This window comes from Drosophila eugracilis, unplaced genomic scaffold (assembly GCF_018153835.1).
Source record: "Drosophila eugracilis isolate 14026-0451.02 unplaced genomic scaffold, ASM1815383v1 contig_974, whole genome shotgun sequence".
In the NCBI taxonomy this organism is placed as follows: Eukaryota; Metazoa; Arthropoda; class Insecta; order Diptera; family Drosophilidae; genus Drosophila; species Drosophila eugracilis.
The window spans coordinates 502,023-528,441 of record NW_024573893.1 but is presented as its reverse complement, the minus strand read 5'-3'; the positions used below and the strand labels follow the sequence as shown (position 1 = coordinate 528,441).

Below are 26,419 nucleotides of genomic sequence, written 5' to 3'. Positions count from 1 at the left end.
TTCTTAGATAAGAATGTTCTCCTCGTCCTAACCTAACATTTGCTGCCTTTTTGGGGCTTGGGCTTGGCTTCTTTTCCAGGCTTATCCTGCGCCTCATCTTTTGGTCTCCACTCAAGTTTATTGCGGTTTCTGCCTTTGCCATGTCTCTTCTTCCTTGTTTTCCTCCTTTTTTACAGCTATTGTTGCATTTGTCGCATTTCTGTGGTTTTTTATTATGCACTCAAGGTAGGGTCTAAAATACTCTTTCAATTTACCCTTTTAATGATTAAAAAATGTAGAAGCCTTTCAAAAAGGATCTGAAAATTACTAATGAACAAAATGGTGTGAGAAATCTTCCAAATAGCGTTGAAAACATTAAGAATTTATGATAAAGGTGCAACATTGCGTATAAGTAATGTACAAAAGCCAGGAAAGCCCTTTCAGAATATATTAAGAAATTTTGAAAATTTAAATTTAGCTTCAAAAATGCATTTTTTTTAACAGAAAACGAAAAGTAGTTGCAAGAACGAATATATTTTTCCCGAGAGTATTCAAATATTCTATGCTTGATTGCTTTTTCCAACTCTTTTGCGAATTCTTTTCTTTCCAAGCAGGACACACGCTACGAGTGCTAACCACAGACAAAAAATAAAACATCAACAAAAATAATGAATTCCTTCTTTGGGCTTTAACCTCAAATTGGCTTAACTTCATTTATTTCATTGCAATGCAGTCAACATGGGGTTGGGGCCACGAACGGGTTAAGATAACGAAAAAAAAAACGGCGAAATATTTCACTTTTGCGGTTTGTCAAGGGGGTCTTTAAGGAGCGAAGGGGTGGGCACCCTTTTGGCCAAGTCGCGAGCCACAGTTAATCGCCTGAGCTTCTTGGCCCAGCTAAGCCTGACAAACTGACACCCTTTTGCTGGCAAAGTAGAGGGAGGAGACGAAGTTTCAGTGCTTATAAAGATTCTTTACATTGCTTACATATATAAGGATTCCTGGCAGAATGTTGGAAGTCGGCTATAATCCTAGCACGAAGAGGTTCCAGTGGTAAAAACAACATGCCAAGGCATTAAAAATGTACTTTTGTTATTAAGTGCATAAGAATGCAAAACAAAAGAGTTAATAACATTAAAATTCTTACATTATTAATTATGGGTTTAATATAGCTTTAAAGTTTTGGAATAAAATTAGGAAATATTATAATAAGCTAAGTGCATTAAAATGCAAAATAAAATAGTAAATATTATTAAAGAGATAAAATGAGGATTAAGAAAGAAATTCAAACAAAGCAAAGATTAAATGTAGTTAAAAAACCTTTCAGTATTGGAAAAAATTTGCAAAAGTTCCTTAAATCAAACTACTACAGCTTAACTTGATTAACTAGATGTTTGTATATTTTTAAAGATGTTGTATGGTCTATGAGAAATATTAAGTATTGCCTTTCCTGAATTATTATCTCATTCTGAATGAATAAAAACTTATTAATAATCTTTCAGGCCTTAGATGATTAAATAACATTCTTCTTGTGTTACTTTTTGTTCTGGTAATGCGTTGGACATTATCGAAATGTTTAATTTTTTTCTAATGAAAATAAAGATAGTATCTTAAAACAACAGAACTATAAAATTAAAAACAAATTCTCTACTGCAGGTGTTATTTAACCAAAAATCCCTTAAAGCCAGAATCAATAGCAGAAGATCGTGGGGCGGTCACGCAGTTTTTTGGCAGTTTGGGTAATAGTGGACACGTTCATATCGAAGGGAGTGGAATAACCTTGGGATCGGGACTGATCAATATTCCGCAATATAATTTCGTGGTCAAGTTGGCTGCCACGATCATCGTGGCTCTCGGCAATCGAATCTCTTGACCAACTCGACCCGTACAAAGGCAGACAAAACACAAAATGTTGCAAGGAGTCCACTGAAATTACATCAAATTATGCTGAAATGCGAGCTAAATATGCGGCGGCGAAATTTCGTTTTTCGAGGCTACATAATTCGTTCAACTCTAAAAAACAGCAGCGGACCCATTGTGAGCTTATCGCCCGGCCAACTTCAGCATCTCTACGCGTAGTCTTATTTTCTTCTTGTTTTTTTTTGCTTATGTTGCATGTGCAGCAAGGAGGCATATAGCCATATAGCCGATGGTTGCCACATGAAGGCTGTGTATTGGGCATGAAATATTTTTAACGCTCCAATGGCAAAAGCCTCTTGCACTCGCTCGCTCACACAGTCTCACAAAATATATTTTATTGCATTTTAATGTGCCACTGAAATGGGATTTAATTGGCATTGTTGCGGTGCACACATCGTGGCAACTACGGCTGCACATTGATTCCAATTTGTGTTCACGTGTGGAACCCGTGGTGCTGAGCATTTGACTTCCCCAACTAACCGCAATTTCGGGCTCTGCTCTGTTGATAAACCAAATGAATTAGCACTGTCGCACTATCTGCTTTCCACAGACTTCCCTTCAGCTTAGTCAAGCTCTAACGCTTGTCAACTAGAGGAATTTAAATGTTTTTAGGTTTGTTTTAAGTATTTCCTAATCTTAGTGAGTTTTTGATGAGTAATTCATGCCATAAAGTTTAAGTTTAAGTTTCGGTTTTATGATTAAGTTATGAAACAATGTCAAATAGTCAGCATTTCGTTAAAAAGTTACTACTTTGGTTTTGCCTTTTAAGCTCGCATATCCTTTCACCTCCTTCACCAATTCTTCCCTTTAAACTTGTCCCACGGTTGGCCAAGACTAGACTTTGGACTAGTTGGAACTCAGCTGGCTGTGCCGTCTCCAATGAAGATCCGGATCGAAGGTCTGGCGGCTGTCTGGTCGGGTTGTGTGGCGCTCCATTGGTCCCTTTTGGCTTTTACTGTGGGATGTGGATTTGCTTTAATTAAATTCATTCTCACAGTGTGTGCAACATGTGGCCGAATGAATCGCTGGAAGTTGTGGAGTCAAAGTCGCCAGCGGAATGCAGCAGAAGGCAGTGCTTGGCGGCGGCGGCAGTCTCCCGCTTCGATTCCACAGCCGTCTATTGCGTAGTCACTCCTGCTCCACCACTGCCTCCTCCTTCTCCTTTTCATTTTTGGACCGGGGTCTGGTTTTATTTCCTACCTACACTCGGGGCCCTTTAAACTCTTGCGACTTTGGCTGGGCCTCCTCCTGGCCTTAGTCCTCTCGACTTTGTTCTTGGTCGTCAGCAGCAAATCAGGTTTCGCCTTCGCCAGCGCCTGCCTCCACTGACAGAGGCATAAATCGCTAAAGTTCTTTAAATGCCAAGCCAGCCAGCTCGGTGAAAAACTCTCCGGCAGAAAAAGTTATAAATGTTTCTCATATTTTTAACACCAGAACTAAAGCGATCTGCCCTGGGATGGATTGGATCTCGTTCAGGTCCTCAAGTTCTCTGTTTGATTTGACAACTTTGTTGGCATATTCCCTGTGCCTTTCGTGTTTGTTCATTTGTGTTTGCCTTTTCGAACCTTTTCCAAGTTTTTTTTTTTGCCTATAAATCGGAGCAGACAGCTTTAGACCGATTTGTTGATTTAGGTTAGAGCCCTCCCTGGGTCTTGGCTATTTTCACAGCCTCAGATTCTCGTAGATTGATGTAGAATAAACCTGACAATGCATCCTCAAACATATCATTAGAAGAAAGCCTCAACAAGTTGTTGAACTTCATTTTGGGTTAAGGGAAGGGGGAAAACCGGTGGAAAATATGAACAAAAAACCGGAAACTTTGTGTTATAAGATTCTAAATGAGTTTTTTGTTTGCTTACTCTTTTGAACTTAATTTTGGATTTTTAGAAGCCAACTAATGACATTTTCTCTTTTCTTACAGATTGCTGGTGTTACTTATTAAATTGTTGGTGAGTTTACTTAACTTAAGTGAAATCTAATATAATTTAAAATAGAATAATGCCATTAGCTTAGATTTTTAATGAAACGCAAACATTAATAGAAATCCTAGGAGGAAATCTCCATTTCCACAGATTATCTATTACAGATATAGATAATTTCTCCCCTGTCAAATCGTTTGTGTAAACAAATTATTTAAGCTAAATTGTATGCAAATAAAATTTCCTCACTTCGATCTGCACTTAACCCATGGCGAACTGAACCCGTGAAAGGGCTGCAGTACACGACCCAAGGAACCCAAGTCCACTGAACCGTGGACAAGTCGACAGCCAAACAACTTTGAAGGACCACAAACAACCGGGCAAACAAAGCGTTCGTCGAAAGAACAAGTTAACCCCGAAACGAAATAAGGCGAACAGACTCGCGGACAAACATCAAAAGACAAACTTGTAAGTCCGCCAGTGGACAAGGAAGGATCCGTCGGATGGTTCTTTTTGGATTCTTTCAGTTTTCAGTTTGTCCGCTTTCTGTTCCCCGTCAAATGTCACACGGTTAGCCAAGGAACTGGTTATTATCTCCTCGGGCTGTTCGTTTCTCCATTTAGAAGCTTACAAATCAATTTGAATTTTCCCTTGCCGGGATGATGATTCCACAAAACTGTTTTTCACAGATTTGTTTGACATTCACTTGACACGTTGCAGTCCGCCAAATGCATAAATTAAAGTAGTTCAAGGGAAAAGCGAAATGTTGTCCCGAAACCAAATGCTAATTAATCCCACGGCTTTTCGGGGAGGGATTTAATTCCGCTCCGATGATTTTCACACACGGGCCATCCGGTTTTCTACCTAGCCCTAGCTCTGATCCTGATCACCTCACCTTTAACCCGCTCTGATTTTCGATTTTCCAATCCCATGCATGTAATTGCATCAGGCATCCCTACCTAAATTCCCTTGTTTTTCTTTTTTTTTTTTTTGTAGGTAGGCGGCTAAATGTCGCCTTATCCCGGTCTCTCGTACATAATCTGTATTGATTTCGCAGTTTCCACGCTTTCGGGCCAGGATGTTTACCAAGATTTTTCAAGATTTTCTTGACACGCGCGATATATCCTATGTCCCTACCCTAAACCCAAGCCCGACCTCAAAGAAAACAAGAGCAGAAATAATATTGAAGAAATAAAAATAATAGTGACAGCAGCTGTTACTGCGTCTGCGCAACATTCCTCCACAGGGGGACGACCGGCCAACTGATTAGTTGTAACCGAGCAACCCTCGCCTCTCGATTGCGCACCCCCTCTCCTTTGCATCGGTTTTGCTCTAATTTACAATACCTTTTTTATTTTTATTGCCCCTTTTTACCCTTCGACAAGGGCATGACAGCTTTGCCCTGAAGTTTAACACGTTCTGGGAGAATCATCCTGCCTTGGATCAACAGCATGCTTGTTTTCATTAACCAATGATCCTTTACTTAAAATATATTTACGGGGATTTCAAAAAGTCTACCTAAAACCTAAAAATCATTTAATTTTTAAGGAAAGATTCATAAAAAGTAAGAATCAATCTTTATTTTATTAGTTTATTTTTTAATATCTTAAAGGGAAAAGGTAGAATGGTAGGGACTAGCTTCACTGCATGAATTTTCTTAATGTTTAGAAAATATATTTACAAAACTTAAGACTATATAAGCCTGATTAAAGCAATTCATTAAAGGAAAGATATATATATATTCCGTTTATAACATACTTTCTTTCCTGTTTAACTTCTTCAACTTTTAGTACCCAGTTTGATCTTACTGTTTTCTTCATTTTATTAGTATTAATCAAACAAATCAATAGTAAATACACCTTTTTTTAAAAGACAACAGAAGAACATCTAATCCTTACTTCCAAATGCTACAAATCTTGAGGTTTTTAATCCTCCTTCTTGCAAAGAGTGTTTGCTTATTCGGTTTGCCAGCTGTCTTTACTTTCGTTTATTTTCATTTCACTTATTTTTTGCACACCAAAAAGTGGAATGAAAATTTGTTCACCCTATTCTCAGTACTGGCTGGCTGGCTGGCAATTCCTCCGGCTAGGGGTTGCATCTCCCCCCTCAATCTCCTCCTCCTGCTGGCTGCTTTAGTTTAGTTTAATTATTGGCTCAGTGCCGTGAGCGGAGCAGCCCTCTGCTGCTGCTGTTGCTGCTGGTGGTCACCCTTCTCGGCGAGAAGGGGCCATCGACTTTGCGTGCCTCTGTGGCCCGGCACATGTCAATGCCTGGCAGTGGACCCCGGGCTCTAACCAGCTCGCTTCCTAATTCCCGCCCTTGCAGCACAGTGGTTCAAAAATGGTGGCTGTCCCGACTAAACTTAAATGTGGCAAAGGGGTTGATGGTAATCTTCTCCTGTTGAAGGCTTATGTTGGATGAAAGGGGTTTTTAAGTTCCTTTAATTATTCATATTATTTTTCCAACTGGAATTAGTTAAGAAGGAAGATAGTTGTCCCTGTCAACCTATCATCGAAAGGGAATATCTTAAATTTAGGAAGATACACGGTATGTCGTAAAATTGTTATAAAAATTGGCAAACAATATTCTAATGAAGAACAGCTTCTTTCATTTACTTCATTAATCTTGAAACCACTTACATGTTCCTTGAAATACCTAAAAATCATTCTAAAACATTCTACACCACTGTTCCACTGTGCAACGTTTCTGTTTTTTGTTCTACGCTCCCCATTGTACGTCTGCAATTGCAGCAGCAACCACTTTCCGCTTCCTGTTGGAATTGCAGGAAGCCCTGAAAGAACAACAAACACATGAAAGAACACAGAGGGAGCCGAAAAAACAGTCGACCAATTCTAATACTAGATCCTTGAGGCCTTGCCTCAAAAGAGAACTTCTGTTGCATTTCGGCAGCAACAATTACGGAGTGCAAATAAATGGGATGGGTTATGCGAGTATAATGCCTCAACATGCAAAATTTACAGAACAAAAGGAAAGGAAGTGGGCCTTGTAGGTGGTCGAAGAGTAGAATACACTTGAAGGTTATTATTATCCTTTAAAAAATTAACATTATTTTACTAAATTATTAACTACAAACTGAATGAAGTTAATGTTAATAAATGAAGAGTTGGAAATAAACTTAGTATTATGCATTCTACACAGAAAAGACGATCAAAACCTATTTATTTAGATTGGTTTGTCTATAATCCCATCCTAAGGTGACATCTAGTTATTATTCTGAGTGTTTAACCCCTATGAACCATTTTCCTAATAGCATTTAAACTTTTGACATAAGGTTAAGCGGCTTTTTGGGAAACTTTTAGAGTGTAAACTTGTTTATATCTCCCCTGAGTAAAGTATGAATTCCTCTATTTTTTCATAACTTTTTTAAGTTTCTTGCCTTTTTGTTAATACCATAACTCCACTTGATGTAAAGAAAATAGTTCTTTATTACCGCGGGGCTTAACATACCCTTTTTGGTAACCGGGACACACACACATAAGGGCCCTACAAGAGACCCTATCAAGAAGGTAAAAAGCGCGACATTTGCAGAATGCACCCCATGTCGCATCCCCCTTGGCCCTGGTGCCACCCCTGGTTCGTTCCACTTTCCTAAATTCCAACAGCAGCGACTGTCTGAAGTGGATGGTGGAAAACGAGGTGAGGAGCAGTGTGGATGATGTTGCTGGTTGCCATGAAGAAGGGGTGCTCGAACTACTGCTACTTACTAATACTACATTACTATTTCTTTTTTTTTTTTTTTTGGTTTTCCCTTTTAGGGGTGCTTCTTGAGGCTGTCTCTGTTGCTCTGGTTGCACACCTCCTTTTGCGCAAGAAAAGCGAACCAGGTGTAAAAGTGCGTGTGTGCTACCTTTTGCTTCTCTTTCTCTGTGTTTCCACTCATTCGTTTTCCTTTTCCACCTTTTCGATATATTTCCTTTATTGTTTTTTTTTGTGGGACATCTGCCACACCATTTGATTTCATTTGGATTTGACTGACTTCCGTTGGGGTTTTGCTTTTTACTTTATTTTATTTGGAAGAAGGAAGCTCCCACGCCCGGTATCCACCACTTGGAGTCCAGCAAAAACCCCCCTCTAATCCCTCCCAGGCTAATTGCAATCTCTTTCTCCCTGCTTCGGGCAGTGTCCTTTCCTGATCTTGTCCTGTTTTCCGTTCTTGCTTCGTAGGAAACGCAACAACAAAAGGCGCAAGAGATTTACTGATCGGCAAATTTCCAGGAATTCCGTGAATGGGAAAAACAAAAGCGCAGCGCACACAGCGAGAAAAAAGGGAGAAAGAGCATAGCAGGGATATAGCGTAAGGGCATACCAGAGAGGTCTGTGATCTTGTACTTGTAGTAAGAGAAAACTATCTAATGTTTTTTTGGATTATCAAATGACTTTACAGAGTTTGTTCTCTTCTCATAAAATTATATTACAGAGTATTCATTAAGGAGGAATGAATATTCTGTAATAGCATTTTATGATAATTTAAAAGGACTCCTTTTTTCTCTCAGTGATCACAACCTGAACCTGAATCTCAACCTGGGACATTTGAGGCCGCCGCTACTCTTATGAATGTACTTGGTACTTGGCCCGAAGGTTTCGGAACAGGCAACGGCGCAGCTTTTGTTGCCGCAGTACCGCTCCGCTTAGCCCCGTCCCGGTCGCACTCCTTGGCCGGCGGACTCCTCTCGTTATTGTTACTTAAAATAGCTGAAATGAACAGAAAGAAGAAAACGTGAGGCGAGCATATCCCAAATTTGAAAACCGGTGTAGCCTGAGCCACAACCTCAGCCGCTGGCGCAGTCACAGTCTCAGTCTCAGCCTATGGTTCAGGTCCATGTCCCGGCCCAGACCAGATCTTTTCAGATCAGATCGGCCAAAGGTAGTCCAGGTAGCCACCTCTCTATCTTACTCTTTCACTCACAGCTCGTCCTTTCTCTTGTCTCTATGTTTAATGATATGAACTCCAATCGGTTCTTATTAATAAAAAAAAAAGATAAATAATAGATCCACAAATGCTAGAAAGTCAGATGGGTTAAAGTTATTAAGATGTAGATTTAAGATGTATATAGAATATTTTATAGATTTTCAAAGATCATTTATAAAAGAAAAATATATACTATGTCAGCTTGTCCCAAAAATCAATATTATGGTCCTCTTGAAAGTAGAATCTTAGATTAACAGTGACCTTCATGATGTTTTTTTTTTTTGGAAATTTGGAAAATAATGATAATTATTTAACCTAACGAAACTTGAGGTTTTGAAATATTAAATTAAATATATATTAACTTTGTTTGCTTTAATACTCCTATTATGTTTCGCCACCTTAACTATCTTTAACTTCAACAAGTTTATAGTTCCTTGATAAAGGTTTACATATCATTTTCTTCATTTATTCAACAGATGTTTGAGAAGCTGCTAACAAGATTCTATATTCATAGATTACAAGAATTAGTTTTGTTGGCTCCACAAGTGACACCAATTGATCGATGGATGGGTATATGCCAGAACTTTCCATTGTTTTTCCAACTCGGAACCCTCTCAGATCTTAAAGACCTCCCTTAGCCATTACAGTTCTTATACGATCGCGGACCCTGTCCTGTAAGGATCCGTCTGACCGCTGAGAGACCTCGACCATCTGTAGGAATGTCTGTAAGATCCTTGGTTTCGTTTATTTTTCTTGCTTCTTCTTCTTCTGTACTATATGCCAACTCCCCTTTTCTTGTTTGTGGCATGCGCTAAGAAGGTTTGTTTGCATTGGTGTTCCTGTGTGTGTGTGTGTGTGTGTGTCAGCGGTAGTCAAAGCCATAAAGCGACAGCTGCAAACTATTTTCCTCTTGCTTCCTTGAATGTGGCATGCACATATACTCGTACATCGCGGCAATACGTCAGTCAGACCCTCTGTCAAACCTCATCGAACCCCCCGAGTGCAACACGAGCTCTTCTCTTCTCTCCTCTCTCTTGATTGAGTCCCTGCTCCTGGTCCTGCTCTCTGCTCACCTCTATGCAGTGCAATGTCCTGGGCAGTCTGTACTCTATGCCCATTCATATCCTGCAAGACCTGGCAGTTATGGGATGTACAGTACAACAGACATTGCCAGCGTTGTAACTCTTATTTTCCGTGGGTTTTACTTGGCCTCCCAAAAAGGGCGTGGGTTGAATAGTGGGAGGGTGTGCCTGCCAGACAGCGACAAGTCAATCTCCTGTCTCATATCCTCATATCCGACGGCGTCTGCGGTGACTTTCACCCGCCCACCTTTTTTCTGTAAAATCACCCATAAACTGATTATATTTTAAAATTGCTTGCTCACCCTTTTTTCGCACTAAAAGGTTGCTTTTTGGTTGCTCCTTTTTATATATATGAAATATCAAGAAAATGTTATTTTATTGCTGATTACTAACCGATATTAAGGATGTTCTCTAAAAAAGCTAACAGTGCAAACTTGTCTTAAAATTAAGACTTCCAGATGAACTGAATTTGAGACAACATTCTGTACAAAGGCTCTAAAGTTCATACTACCCAAAAACAAAATCACTGCATTTTGATTGCTAATCTCAGAAATTTGCGAATATTGAAGTAAGAACTCCTTATGATTTCCTTTTTGCGTGCAATCAAAAAAGCCAAAAAAGGGGACGTGTCCTGTTCTCTCCCTGTTATTAAGTCAGTACCGATCGTGCGATTTTGTGCGATTTTTGTTCTCCGATTTCCACGTCTCTGATTTCCGGTTGATTTGGACTTCTTTTGTTGGATTTGCATGACCATAAAAGCGTTATTCCTTCTTCTTGTTCTTTCGGCTGACTTTCTAGTTGCTGTTAAGATCTTCTGTTCTGAGGGGTTCAATGGACCTAGACCTAGGCTTAGCAATTAGCACCTGTCAACATCATTATGATGATCGCGGCAGTGAGTAGTGAACGTCCAGAAAAGACCTTTTTCAGGTCAGACAACTTTTGCTCTTTGTAGTAAGTACGATATGTTACCCTCACTGGGTATTCCCTGGCTAGTTCCTTTTTTCCCTTTTCATATATTCGCTTTCTCCCTCTTTGCACAGGTGGAAAAGGTGTTAAAATTGTTTAAATAAATATGATATTTGACAGAAATTGTTTTTCCATAAGTTAGCATGCAATTATTATACATTTTTGCCAAAAGTCATTTAATTTTAAGATACCGAAACCTTTCTTTGATGATGCTTTTGAGGATTTTAATCTATCCTTAAAAAGCTTGAGTGGTTTTAAGTTTTGTTTTCCAGCTCAGTATTTGATCACAGAAAAATGCATTAGTAATGTTATATTACATAATTCTTGGCTCTTATAATATGTTCTCGAAATTCCTGGAAAGGAACAGATACTTTACTTGTAACTACATCTAAGTTAATCCACTTTCTCTGTGTGTATTTCTTGGAAGGACTTTTTGGAAATATGAATTCTCCCCATCCATATTTCCTGCTTTTTTGGTTGGTTTTTGGTAGTTGGGTCATTTAGTCAATCAAGGATTCTGGAACAAAAGGCTCTAGAAATCCCTGTCCAGACGTCTATTGTTTGATGTCCAATGCCACCTCGGCTGAAAGCTCTCTGCATTGTAGCTCCCTATCCTTTTTTCTCTCTCTCTGTGTACTCTTCTTTATAATTCTCTCCGAACTGAGTGCATTATCCTCCCTTATGGTATTTTGTTACCCTGCTGCATTCCTTTTCATTACGCCCCGTTACAAATTCCCTCTCTCTCTCTCTCTTTCTGTCCCTGTCTCCGATATTACCCTAAGCACTCGCACTCGCAGTCATGATATGATCCGATCGCCCTGCAATTGCATTCCTGTTTTCTGTACGCTCTCTCCTCTCTTTCGTCTGCTTCTTCCTTTTCGCCCGGTTTTTCGGAATTTGTTGTGGCAAGAAAGAAGTACGCAACATTTACGAATCGAACGCAGCAGAAAGTGGAAGTGATCAGCGGATCTCCCGGATCTTCACATCACACATATTGTTATACTACGCGCGTTGTTTGTTTTTAACTTATCGTTATCGTTAACAACATTTATTACAAACAAAAAAAAAAAACACAAAAATCTCACACCTAACCCAAGTGAAACCAAGAAATGGGAAATATCAAGAATACCTAAAGTTCCATTAAAAGTATCTGCAAGATATGGAAAACAAACGCCCGCTTTCAAAGTGTTCTGTTAAATTATAACCCAAAAAAACAAACATCACTACCAATGTTTTGGAATCCCAGGATATTACTTAAACCTTCAAAAATATTATAAAACCCAAAAACAACAAAAAAATCAAACACCAAATTTCGTTTCTATTTTAATGATCTATGCAATACTCAAAATTCTTTTTTCTGTTTGTTATTTATTATTAAAAATTATTTCACGTGTTAATCAACAAGTTTTTCTTCAAAATCTCATTACTACTTAAGTGTTTCTATTCTAAAAGTTATTTCAAAATTGTTTTGATACCTATTTTTAAAGAAGTTCTTAAAGTTATTTAAACTTATCTATTTTATATTATCCTAAACAAAAAGCCAAATTCTTTTAAAGCAAAGTAACGCTTATTAATTTATTATATAATACTATTAAATTTGAATTAAGTTTTTCGTAATTACTATTTTTATTAACATTTATAAATTACTACTATAAAAATCAATTCAAAATTGCTGCTGCCAAAAAGACTCTTTGGATTATATATATTCTAAAATTGCTCCATCAAGGCTTCAAATGTGTAAGTATATAAGAAAATCGGCAGCTTCCTAAGATTTCTCAAAAATTTCAGTACTATATATTAGTTTTTTATTTGATTTATTCAAGTTCCGAATATTCTTTGTTTTCCTCTCAAGTTTATCTTAGTTCTCTACACTTTTTGTTGGTGCTTCCACTTACATAAAAATGTATAATTAAACATAAATAGGAATTCCATTCTTGTGGCCTAGAGAGCGCTATATAGACAGGCAGATCAAAAGAGAGAGAGAGGGAAGTTCATTGAACGTGGTTCTGAAGAATCGAAAACGGCTAAATAAAACCGCCGAAACCAAACTCAGAAAACCAAAAACCGAGTATGTCTAACCATATATGTAAGTCGGTATATTGTGGTGTGCGTTTGCAGAGTATCTGTGAGTTTGTTGAGTAATCGTCGTCGCCGTACTCACAGTTAGGGCGGACAGGTAGTCCACTTTAGGTATTTCTCTCTTTCCCACACATTGGGTTGGAAAAAGAGAAGCGGCCGCGGGTGGTGGGGATCCAGTGGGGTCGCACGTCTCAATGTCGATCGTTGAGCAATGTGATTCGTAATTCGTTGTCATTGTTTTTGCTTTTTGTAGTTTTCCTAACCGCCTAACATTCGACATTTTGTATGTAGAAATAAAATCAACTGATAGAGGGTATTTATGGTTAAGAAAACTTTCAAGTCATTCCTTTGTTTAACGGGCAATTGAAGGTTATTTATGATTTTTAAACTAATACATGGTGATTAATTAATCTCTATCAACAGAAAAGTAAAGAAATCGGTGTTTTTAAGTTTATAATAATATCCTACTTATAGATTTCTTGATGTTTTCCTTCTTAATTTAATATTTTTTAAAATCCTGGATCGCCGAGATATTCTATTAATATCTTTTTGATTATATTCCAATAAAACCCTTTCTTCTTATAATATTATATTTAAAGTTTTCTTGAGAAACCCTTTCCGACTTACCACTGCATCGAGTACTTTTCCACTGACTCATTATCACAATAATCGAGTACTTTCCACTTAAATGGTGTTCATTCCCCGAACGTAATGTAATGTCTGTAAGAATAATTAACATGCAAATCAATTTAATTTGCAATTTGTGTGTAAAAATAGGAAATGGAAATGTTGCGAATGAAAAATTTTAAACCAGTACGAAATGAGGGAAGAAAAGTTGGCAGTGGTGAGGTCTGAAGGTGCTGACGTCTAGGAAAACTGAAGGAGTGTGGAGACTTCTCCGCAATGACACAATCAATTTCAGGGAAAATCCAGGATGTGCCACAAGATGTTCAATAAATGTTTCTTGCAGTCAAACGGCTGGAGGGAAAAGAAAATCTAAGGAGGAGGATACAGTGTAAAAAAAACTTCTTATATAGATATTATTGAATATACTTTTGTAAGGATAAATATTTTTAAAATGTTATATCATACAGCAAGCCAGCAAAAGATAATACTAAATATAATCTTTGGCGCCCTGAAAATCGTATTAGCAAATCACTTTTCTCTCAGTGCACTTCAAAAGCTGGCTGCTGCCTGTGAATGGAAAACTCCAAGCCCATGGCTCTAAAATTCTGACTGACATTCTGTCAAACAGGCGGCAACGTCGACGTCAACTTCAACAGTCGTCTCGTTCCACCTACCTCCCTGTCCACCCTGACCACCCTGGCCACCTCTTCCCCCTTTTTTGTTTCACTTTTATTTTCAATTTTGAATATCGCGCCGTGGCTTGAGATTCTCAAGTAGTTTTCTTGCTGATTGCATTCCATGCCGGCGTCGTGGTTTCCTCTTCTTGTATTTCCCTTTCTCTCTCTCACATTTCCCATATGTCTGGCTGTTCGAGAGGTAAGCCAAAGGAGGTGGCTGTGGGGGGATATACGCTATATAGTACTATATATTTGCACCCCACTAAAGGCAAAGGCAAAGGGGTTGCTGCTGCCAGCTCTGACGTTGATGAGAAAGGAGTTGCTGCAGGAAGAGCAGGATGAAAGAAGTGGCAGTGGCATGATGACGAGGTTGACGAGGAGCCTGCTGAATGCCTCCTGACGCAGTTCCTTCGGGCTCTCAGACTTCAAAACGCTGCCGGCTAAATGCGTCTGGGTTGGAAATTAACTGAAAAGGATAAATGTTCTGAGAGGCAAGTCGACAAAAGTTTTAAATGTTTATTTTTCAGAAAAAATCGTAGGTTTTTGAACAAATATTAAAAATTTTAAGGATCAAGATAACCAAATAATTACAAATATTTGCTTTTTTTTTACTTCGGGTTACCACTGTTAATTGTTATTCTAATTTAAAAATTTCCTGTGAGTTTTTGGCATTTGAAAAAGTGTAGCATACTTTTCAGGGAAATTGAATGAATTTAATCGATTCGTTTTTGTTTGTAAGATATAAAGAAACTAGTAAATCTAATAAATATCTTTAAACACTCTATATGAAATGATTTTAGATAAAGTGCTATTTACTTGATATGGTGAAGTTTCAGAGGGCGTGCAATGCCGCCCAAGAATATTTTCTGGAACCTGTACAAATTTTAAGAGATTTTAAAGGGAAAAATGAAATACATTTTGTTTTGCTGAAAATATTTTGTAAAAGTTTTCGAAGAAGTAGCTTTGTTTATGTTTTATATATTAAAATTTTAAGATTTAAAGGTAATAAATATTCTAAACTAAGGTTTAAAACGCTTAGCTTAAAATTTAGTTTAAACTATCTTTAAATTATGAGAATGAAATTCGGACTGCAGATCTTTTATACTTTTTTAGTACTTTTTATAAATATATTAAATAGTTATTTTAACTTATCGGAGGGGCAATAAACCCCCTTAATAAACAACTACAACGCCCCTGTTATTCGCACTCGTCTTGCGAATATGTCGCAAGTGTCTAAGCTGAGTTTTGGGCAATGAGTTCATTGATCTAAGGCCAAAAACAAAAAAAACATCTGCTCAAATATGTACGCTTGTGTATTAGTGTGTATCTATGCCACCGCTTTGTCTTCCACCCCCTCTCTCTCTTTCTGCCTCTGTTTTTCCCTTGCCCACACCCGTAAAACTTTATGATATGACATACGGGAAAAAATCAAGCAAATTATGGTAAATACGCCTCTGGAAACTCACGCCCCGCTCTTAGGTACTGGGGAATGGGTAGAAAACGGATACACAGATATATAGTAGTCACCAATACAAACAAATACAAACCAGGCACTCTCGCACACACGCATTTCCAGTTAATTAAAAGTATTTATGACACTGCGCACATAAAATGTCTTCCAAAGTACAAAAGTCCACCCAAGGATCGTGGGAAGTTCTTCTATATGGCAAAAAAAAAAATAAAATAAAAAACATCTTGCAACAAAAAAATGGTTGGAAAAAAATCAAGCATAGAGATACTCTAATTGCATATGCAGAGAGAAGCGAAGAGGGAGGGGTAGGGAGACATACAAGAGGCCAAAGTTCCTTTCTTTTTGCGGCTGTGAGGGGTGATTCTCGGCCCTCTTCCCCTCACTTCTTCTTCTTGTTGTCTGCTAGCTTTGTATCTGGTTTATGGGAAATGCGAAAAAAATCACACTCACGGATATATCTCTGTGAGTGTCTTTAGCCTCCCCACCCAAAATATCCAAAAGACAACGCGAGTCTCAAGCAAAAAAAAAATAAACATAACAAAAAAAGAAACCCAAAAAACTGCCTGGAGAAAAAGTTAATAGAAATTGAAAACTGGAAAGGAGATTACATTTTTTGGGTTCTTGTGGGGTGATGTTTCACTGTTTTTTATGGTTTCTTTTTTAGGTATGGGAAAGAGTCTGAAGATCGCCTGACAAGTTGTACAGATTTCTGAGATACAATTGTATATCATACACTGAAAGGAATCAAAATGGAAGCAAGCAGCATGAGTTGCAAATATTTAAACAGATTTTTGGGTAAAACTGAAAACCAGAAAACGATTTGAACTAATTACAAGAACAAGATTTGCTTGACTTAAAAAGAGAAGTGTGTAGTTTTCAAATATTTGTTTGGTAACTCCAGAAATTTCTTGGCATTATAGTAGCTTGTTTATCTGTTTAGCAACATTGAATGGCTAGTTAAATATTTTAACAGGTTTCTTTAATCAGGTCAGAAGCAAAATAAATAGTTGAACTTGCTATTTTACACTGGAACCGTTGGTGATTTTGTTTTTAAACACAAAAATACCCAAAAAAATCTCTGCCGTGCTGGGAATTTATAAATCACCTTAAGATAGTGCCAAAATAAGTTATACCCCATATAATGGCAATTTCCGGCCTTAAAAAAATTGACCCCCAAAGCTGGGGGTTCTGAAAAGCGGCAACGTTGCAGCGCTGCCAGCTACTACAATGTCGTCACTGCAATGCAATGCAACACTTGGCACACAACTGATAAAGATAAAGAAGATGAGGAAGATAGGGGGAGGGGAATGGGGGTGGAGGTATTGGAGGAAGTGAGTGAGAGGGTTCTCTGCCAACGTCTCTGCTGGCGGCACTGCCATAGTGGGTGCGGTAACAGCGCCGTCGACAACTTCCGTCTGAGCGATTTTCAGCCGATTTGTAGCCGGTAAGCGAAAGAGAGTGAAAAGGGATGGGGCCAAAAAGCCGCTCAACTCTCTGCTACTCAGCGAACATTCGAGTCTGGCTTCCACATGCCACATGGGAAGAGGAAGAGTGAGCGCCATACACGTTCCACTCTCGCGCGCTTTCGCTTTCCGCCTCCCTTCCTCTCACACACACTGTTACTCTAGCTCCCTGTCTCTTGCTCAGCTGTTGCCGCTAATTCGCTGCAATTAGTAAGGTTTTTCTCATTTTCAAGCTTCAGTTTTTATAGCAACGGAAAAGTGGTAAAACTTTAAGGAGGGCTATAAACATGTGTGGAAAGTGATTTTCTTCCATCATAAAGTAAACAATTTGTAGTTCAATTTAAGACTAAATAAATTGATTTTGTTATAAGCTTAGATAAGAAATATTTGTTCTCTGATAATCAATCTTTAACTTTCACAATAACTTTTTTCAAATTTTAAAACAGCAAAAACATTTTCTGATAATAAAAGTAAATAAAATATGTAGATAAAAACTTTGATTGCATTATAATAAAAACCTCAAATAATCGCTAACTTCAAATTTGATAAACTATCGTTACTATCGCATCGATATCGTCTGATCAGTTTCTCTCCCCTCGAAGTCCACATTCCACTCTCTCCGATTCGCTCTCTCTCTCTTCTCTCCCATTGTCGCTAGCGCTCAGCTGCTGCCGCCTTGAATTCGCCGACAACGTTCGCTTTGTGGCTCTTGGGCATTCATGCCGATTCGCCGCAATCAGTTTGCTCGTTGTTGTCGCGAACACAAAAACACGTTAAGAGCGGCAACATTGTGGATGTTGATGCATCATGATGTTGATAAGGCTGGCTATATACATTTTATTATATCGTCAGTCGCGTAAAGTCGGGCAAAAATTCAAGAAGCGTTTCTAGCGAGATAAATTGTTAAAAATCGCAATCTTCATACAAACCGTCGGTACCGCACTCGAAAATCTAAAAACAAAAACAAATATTGCTGTTGTCGCTGCCACCCCTACAAACACACACATGTGCGACAAGAAAACACGTTGGGGAAAAGTCGAAAGAAAATTTCAACAACCGAAAAGAAAAGTCAACTGAGTCAAAAGAGTAAAAGACTGAGGTATAGCAAAGTAAATATAGTTTTAAACGATAAATTAGCAACAGCAAGTTGATAAAATAAAAGTGCCATAACGTTGCCGCTTACGTTTTCTCCGGTTGACGTAAAGCTGACTCCCGCTCTCTCTCTCTCTCTCTCTGTCGCTGATTCTCTCTCCCCGATTCTCTTTCTCCGCGTGTGGATTGCGTTTTTGCCGGCGACGGCGACTCCAAAAAGACACGGCACAACACACACACTCATTTTGTGGCCCAAGAAGTTCAGTTCGCTTTTCGTTCGCCAGTCCGCAAAAATGTGAAAATGGAAAACTGATAGAAAACTAACTGCAGGGGGAAATACCAAACCGAAAAGCCGCAAAAGACTGCAACGGCAACTGCAAAGTAAAAAGCTTCAAAGTCGCTGCAAAATACGCTAATCAAAGAAAAAAACGTAAAAGAAAAGTGCGCGCGTGTAACAATTATGTGATATCTACAACAAATGCTCGAACTGCTGACGTCACGCACAGAATCGTAGAATATATAGAGAATATAGAAGGGAAACGAAAACGTCGTGTAGTAAAGTTAAAAGTTCCCACACACACCAACACACATATAGACTGAGTCAAAAAAAACGAAAAGAAGAAGCAGCAGTATATAATACGTGGAATACAAAAAAAAGTAACCGAAAGAAAAAGGCAAAACACCCGCAAAAAAATGAAAAAATTTGCAAATATGAAACGTGTGTGATATTCAAAGAGCAAGAAGAAGAGCTGACGGCGGTGGAAAGAAAAACGAAGAAGCAGCAGAGCAATTTGTTGTTGTTGTTGCGTGTGATAATATATAGAAAGCAAGAAAAAAAGCGACAAGAATTCCAATTTATAGGTGCGTATTCGAACAGCGTCTTTCTTCCTTCCACCTTACCAATGATCAATTAATCATTCACTTTTTCGGGTTCGGTGTTCGCCTTAAGCCCAACTAATAACCTACAAAACTGATACGGTGCATAGTAGTCATTCACTCTCTCATTCAATCAATCCACCAATGCTCTAGTTTATATAGAGATAAGGAATCAAAAATTTGTTGTCCATCAGTGAGTTTTAATTTTGTGTTTGCCCAAAGTCGGCGGCGATTTCAAATGGCGCCTTTAGATTAATTTTTCTACACGTTTAGACAAACATTAGTTGAGTTTAAAAGATTTTCATGTGTTTTGTTGCACTTGAAGGGCGAAAGATGTTTAAAAAAGGGAAAATAAAAGGATTTGTAAAATATTAATATATATCCTGAAGCTCATTTTACGGGGGAAAGATTGTACATGTAATATAAGATTAAAAATATAAAAAGTTTTCAAAATGTTAAATTACAAACTGGAATTTTAAGTTAAAATGAAACAAACACTGAATAAATTCCTAAGAAACTTAATTTTATATAAAAAAAAAACATAACTTATATGATTTCTCGAAAATAATCATATTTCTATTTTTTTACTTAAGCTCAGTGAAGTTATTGTGTTGACGTGGTAAAAATAAAATTGTTTGATTATATTATACTAAATTACAGTTTGATTAAAAAGATAAGCCGCCAACTCGTTAAAAGCTTCCCTGTAAATAGATTTTATCATTTGGATTTATCACTAACTAAATATTACTGCTGTAATTGTAACTTTTACAAGGTGAAGTCTAGTTTTTATAGTCTTCAGTTCCGGTGGCTGTTTTACAAAGAAGTTTAAACCATATAATTTTATATCATTTGAGATCCTATCTGTATAATATCATTCCCCAAATTGAAATGCTATTTAAAAATAAATTCAAGCTTTAAGTGTTATTTAATAGAGCTTTCTGTATATCAAACTGATCATGTTGACTTTTTTAGATTGCTATTTAATATTTAATGAAGCTTTTGTAATTGGCTATTACTTTTAACGTTCTTCGTACCTTTTAACGGGCCTTGTACATATGTGAACTGTTTTTCCGCTTTAATCTGTGCATGTACTTGACAACTGCACAATGTATAGTGTTTGTACTTGTATACATTATATATGTACATATATACTCTAGGGTTCCCGTTATCAGGCCTTTCGAGCACACAATATTCGATTGACTCTAAATGCGTCATCAAGCGAGAGTCGAGTGGAGTTTAGTACATAATGTATTATGGTTAAGCATTGTGAGGGGGACTTCCCCGGAAATTCTTCTTTGCTCCGTACTGCCGGCATTGAATTTCCACACACCCACGCGAAAAGTTTTCCCTTTCCCGGTTTTTCTTTTCTTTACTGTTTGCAGTTTTCTGTGGGCGAAATATTTTGCGACGCATTTTGTGCGCCTCTCCCTGGATAAAAGCTGCCTTCTCTTTCGCTCTTTTTCTCGGCCAGTTGGCAATTATTTTCGGCTTTCTCAAAACGAGAAAACGGAGAAAAAAAAGTTAAGGCGAGGCTTATAAGAAATGTAATTTTATTTTATTTGTCCAAATTAGCCGATTGCTTAAGGCCAAGTATAATTGGGTAAATGGAATTAACTTAATAGAGAAAATAAAAACCGGCTAGAGAAAAAAAATCAACCATGTGGACGTTTTTTTTTCTCTGCTAGCAACAAAAACACAAACAACAGAGGAGAAGTCCCATGTGGATGGTGTCTGTGAATAACAGCTGTTATTCGTATTCAGGCCGGCTTTTACTCTCCTTCTATCTCTCTCTCTCTCTCTTCTCTTTCCCTGCAGCATCCAACACACACACAAACATCTTCACTTGCAGACTCTCTCTCTCTCTTTTTTTCTCAACTGCCGCTTAATACACAAAATTCGTGTTCTTCCTCTTGTTTTCTTTTTTTGTTGCTTCACTTTTTTCCTCAATTGCAATTGTTGTTGCTTAACACCTTGCACACTCGCACATTATTTGTATTTATTTCACTTGTCCCTGCTTTTCTACTGCGCATGCAAAATGATGTGCAAAAAGAAAGCGAAACTTTTTATTAGCTTTTCGCTGGCTGTGTGGGTGTTCTGCTTGTATGAGTATGTGTGTGTGTGTGTGTGTCTCTGCATGAATAACATAATGCATAATTAATAACCATGTAAATGCATGGACTTCATAATTAATAACGGTAAATTGGCATGCCAGAGAGGAATAAGTTATATTTGCAAACTTAATGCTTTGCAATTAGGAGCATTCGATTTGGGACTTAAAGCAGGAAATGCATTTGCACTTATCCGTTTTGGCCGTTATTTTATTCACAAGAGAGAAAAATGGTGATTAATTGATAACATAATTGGAAATCAAGTTAAGTTGGTTAAGTAAACATAATTTTAAATTAGCTGGCATTAGAAGAATATAATCCATTTATTCATTGAACTTGCAACTTAAGTAAACAATTTAAATTGTATTAATTTATTAAAACAGTAAGCCCCGTTCTTTTATCGTTTTTACTACACTTCGCTGGCATTTTTTGGTGTTTTGTACTCTTTTTAATTTGTAATTAACACGGCAAACGTGTGAGTAAGAGCGAGAAACAGGGGCAGCAGCGCTATCAAAAGTCGCATTGCGTGCCTTGGGTCGCTTGGCTGCCTCTCTCGGTCCACCTCTGCCTCCTCGCCATCCCCCACCCTGTGGTAACCCCCAGCGGAATTATTTACTGTGGCCCCTACATAATGTGTACGTTTTATTTTCTAGCCTTTTCCTTTATCAGTCATACAAATTGTGTGCGGCTCTCAATAAGAACGAAATGCAAAGAAAACCTATTTCTTTTTCTTATTGTTGCTCCGCTCTGTTGCGCCAATGTTGATTGAAAAGAGAGAGAGAAATAAAGTAGATTGAAAAAAAAAACAACGAAAGAAAAACTTGTTATTTATTTGCCGTGTAGGCCACATTTTCCACGATTTTCCACTCGCCGTTTGGTATTTTCACGTCCATTTCCCTGTTTGCATAATGTTATTTCTCTCTGTTTGCCTCGCCTTGTGCTTCGCCCTCTGCTGTTAGATAAATATATGCAGAGATGACTGACAAGTGCACTTGGAAGTTGTTATTATACAGATACTACAGATACATTATCTTCAAGGTACCTTTTTTTTTGGAGATCAAAATTGGAGGGGGTATTACTTAATCAACCTTCCGTGTTTAATCTTCTTAAATGGTAAAAGGTCTTGAAAACTTCTTTTAATTTACAAATATAAATCAATTTTATAAAATTTTTACATTCAAACTTAACATTTGTATATTATATTAAAAGTTAAATAAAACTTTTACTGCTGGTAGTTTTGACCTTTATAAAACATTCGATCTTTACATTAAAAGGTCTTGAAAAAGTATTATTAAACCTTTTTTTCAGTTTTAAAGACCTGAGTAATAAATAATACTTATTTTTTCTTCACCTTTATTTGTTTATTATCTTAAGTCTTGTCAATCTCCTTCCCCGTTATTTTTCTTGCTAAATTGTGTTGTTCTTGGGTAATTTTATACGTCCCACTGTAAGTTTAGATGCAAAGTATTTCCAGCTACTTGTTCGCATTTTGCGTGCCGATCAAAAGAAACTTAAATTGGAAATTTCAATCGGCGAGACCTACCTGGTTTTTATTTTGGAACCCTTTCCCCCACTTCCCCTCTTTTCTTCATCCGCCTTTTGTCTGGCCCACATGAATTTAACATTTCTTTTGGAGGGAGAAAGAAAGAAAGAGAGAGAGTATACGATTTCCATGTATAGGAGTTGAATTACCTGAGCTCGTTCGTCTGTAAGCAGATACCGTTTTTTTTTTTGTTTTTTTCTTTTTTAGCTCATACATACACACACCTAGACATTAACACACGCTTGAAGAATCATGGCAAAGCTTTTGGCTAATGTAGAAACGTTTGCAAAAAAAAAATCAGGGAATTAAGTTGCCGCCAACGCGACTGCAATTTAGTGGGACAGAGATAGGGAGAAAGAAAGGAGGGAGGGGAGTGCAAAATAAATATTAAATAATTAATACTTTTAAAACTATAACCATTCCAATAAATGTAAGAGAACAAATTAGACTTAAAGAAGCACAAATTATTTTTATTTATTTTCTTATTAAAAATTACCTTGTTTTATAATACCATTATTTCTTGGTATTTTTCTGATAAATAAAAATTAAAAAAGCCTCATTTACGTGACTTAATAAATTTATATCATGTTCTTAAGAAAAAACATAAAAATCCTAATAATGACGTGGCTTTTTATTAACTAAACCGATTATTGTTTCGCATTTAACTTTCAAAGTCTCCAAATTATTATAGTTTTAATATGTTTTTTACCCAGCTAATCTTGAGAAATTTCCAAATCACTGTCATAGATTATCAGTTACCAAATTAACCTACCTTGAAGTAGGTGAAAATTTGAAAGGTAATTTCGAAACGCCAAGGCCACTGTGCAATGTCAATGTTTCAATGGCTTGTTGGCTTGCCTACCTGCCGCGCATTTACCATTCCAATTTTCTTGCTAATTTCAGCAAATTCCGTGCGACATTTAAGCGCAGGTCTTCGGTTCATTTTACTTATGAGTTATCATTCTGTGGGGTTTTTTCCTTCTCTTGCAACGCTTAGAAAGATTATCAGGTTTTTTGCTATTTTGCTAAATTCATAACCGTTGGGCTGTTTAGTTAACAGTTTCTGTTATGCAAATTAACATTGCATGCAGGGCAGCGAGCAGCGCTAATTGCCATTTTTACCTGCCTATTGTTGTTGTTTTTATTTTTACGCTCATTTGAGCTTTTTAATTTGTTGTTGTTGTCGTCGTCTTCCATTCATGCTCACTTTAGTCGCGAATGGGGCCAGAATGCCTCTAATGAACTTAAAGTTGGGCTTGTGGAACAAGAGGTGACAGGTAGTCGGGCACTTAGAAAAATAAGTTGATATATTGATGATATCACAAATTGCACAATTATTTTTAGGCGACAAATCAAGATTTTAGACGTATTTAAACATGATACAAATGATACAAATGTTATGTATGACTGTTTCTGTGATTTATTATGGATTTGCTTATTAAATATTAAAAATCATTCAACATATTGGTTTATAAATGTTTATTACTCCAATTTAATATGATACAAATTATATTGATAAAAAATCTTAGAAATAGATTTTTAATTTTCAGTAATTCATAAACATTTAAAATAAGATAAAAATCCTGATATATCATTTCTCTCAGTGCCTAAACCGTGTAGACTGTCCATGGCTTGTATTTGGCCAAAAGCGGTTCAAGCCGAGACCGCAGCAATAACGTTATTTTCTTCTCCTTACCTGATGGTTTTTCTTGTTTCTATCTCTCCGCCTTCTCTCTTTTGCCTGGTTGTTTGTTGCCTTTGCCTTCTGATTCTGATTCCGCCATACACACATATTGATTGTTTAATATTTTATGCCGAGTTTATTGACATTTTGTGTGCGAACTTAGCTCGCGCGCGACTCTTCTTCTTGGGCTCAGAAATAGTTTCGGCATGCTTCAGAGCGGACCGTTTCCCCTTCCCCTCGCCACTCTTTTTAGCCCACCACTTGAATCCGGTTCTTTTGCGTTTTTTTGTTATTTTTTGGTTTAATCGTTTTTTATATTTATTTTTTTAGTTCCTGTATCTTTGAAGTTTCTGCTTATCATCTGGTTTTTTGTGTGGTTTGGTTGCATTTCAAACGCTTCCATCAAAAGATAACAGAAAGAAGTTATAGAACTAACAGTTTGATTAATTATATGACATTTATGTATGCCTGCCTTCTTATTTACACAGTTTTAAATGGAATGCCTTTAAATAAATTTGTTTTGCTGACCTATTAATCTACTTCGAAAAGTGTGTAAAACTATTGTGGAAACTTTGGACTTCCGGTTGGGAAATATCGAGTAAACCTATTTAGGAATTTTATTATCAAGACGATAAATAAAATAACTAACTTGTGTGTTAGTCACCTTATGTTTACGATATTTTATGCTTCTTAAAGCTTTATTAACTTAAATATGTATTTAGAGCGAAAATGTTAATCAGTCAATTACCATTATTGTCCATTGTCGTTGTACCATTGTCTCTTATCACACTTTCTGCATAAACTTATTTCTGTCTGCTCTAGTTTGGGCCATATAAAAACCGTGTAAATAGTCTCTCTCTCATTACTTACCCGTTTTTCTCCCTAACGTTTCTTCTCCGACTTTTTTCAGCACTCTTTTTTTTATAGTCGTGAAATTGTTTTCTTTCTTCATTTGCCTTTCGTTTCGTATTTATTTGCATTTCCACATATACATATACATTCGTTTGCTTGTCGCTTGCGCATTTTTATTTGTTGTTTTTGTTTTTGTTTCGCCCCACTGGACAGAAATAAGAGACAGATCAAAAGTTTAATGTGCCAAATGCATAGGAAATATTGAGAAAGCAGGTCAAGCTAGCTATAAATAATACCCAATTAGAATAAAACGCATAACATTTAACCTTATCTCTATTCTTTGTTTGTTCTTTTGCAGATGTGAAGAATCCTTAGGTGCTAATTTAGTTGATAAGCGCAAAATACAAACGATAGAGAGAGAGAGCGATAAACAGGCAGTACAATAAGTCAACCGACACAAGAACTGGAAAATTCCGACTGGGTGGCAACTTTTCTAAGGCAGTGCTTAAAAGTATGCTACAAAATAATGCCAGCGATTGCCGACTGAGGCGAACTTAACAGAATCAGCCACATATATACAGATATACATAAATATACAGCCAACCGACAGTCAGAGAGAGAGAGAGAGAGAGTGGAAGTGAAAGAGAGCGATTGAGGCGGAGAATCGCCGAAGAATCACCGAAGAACCGGCAGCGAAATGTCCAAGTTCTTTGTAAATGTTGCCCCCATCAACAGCAGCAGCAACAGTAACAACAGCGGCAATAACAGCAACCAGAGACACCAACAGCAACACGGTTATGGCGCGGGCGGGACAACTGGCGGCCACACGATGGTCGCCCGCAGACTCAACTATGATCTGCTCGGCGGCAACACCAACATCAACAACAACAACAACAATATTGTGATCAAGAACGAGACCCTCGATCTGGACTATGATCATGGTCTGAGCAGTAGCGATAGCAACAGCAATAGCAATAGCAACAGCGGCGTTGCAGCTCATCTAAGGGATCATGTGTACATCAGTCTGGATAAGGGGCACGGCACGGGGGCAGTGGCTACAGCATCGGCGGGCCATGCGCAGCAGCATCAGCGCAAGGTTACCGGCAAGTCCAACGATATCACAAATTACTACAAGGTAAGCTTAAGAAATT

At 37.5% G+C, this 26,419-nt stretch overlaps 1 protein-coding gene across 4 annotated transcripts in view; it reads left to right on the top strand.

Moving 5' to 3' along the window:
- Positions 1 to 26,419, top strand: part of LOC108115144 (transcription factor E2f1) — a 45,001-nt gene that overhangs the window by 13,367 nt on the left and 5,215 nt on the right. For 2 of the 4 annotated variants that reach the window (XM_017226444.2, XM_017226440.2), the window contains exons 1-2: positions 17,848 to 19,066; positions 25,627 to 26,403. In XM_017226444.2, coding sequence (XP_017081933.2) covers positions 25,966 to 26,403 — 438 coding nt within the window. In that variant the 5' untranslated portion in view covers positions 17,848 to 19,066; positions 25,627 to 25,965. Of the gene's footprint in view, positions 1 to 3,820; positions 3,849 to 11,713; positions 12,534 to 17,847; positions 19,067 to 25,626; positions 26,404 to 26,419 lie in introns of those variants that run through there. The other 2 variants (XM_017226441.2, XM_017226442.2) reach the window with 2 other exon arrangements.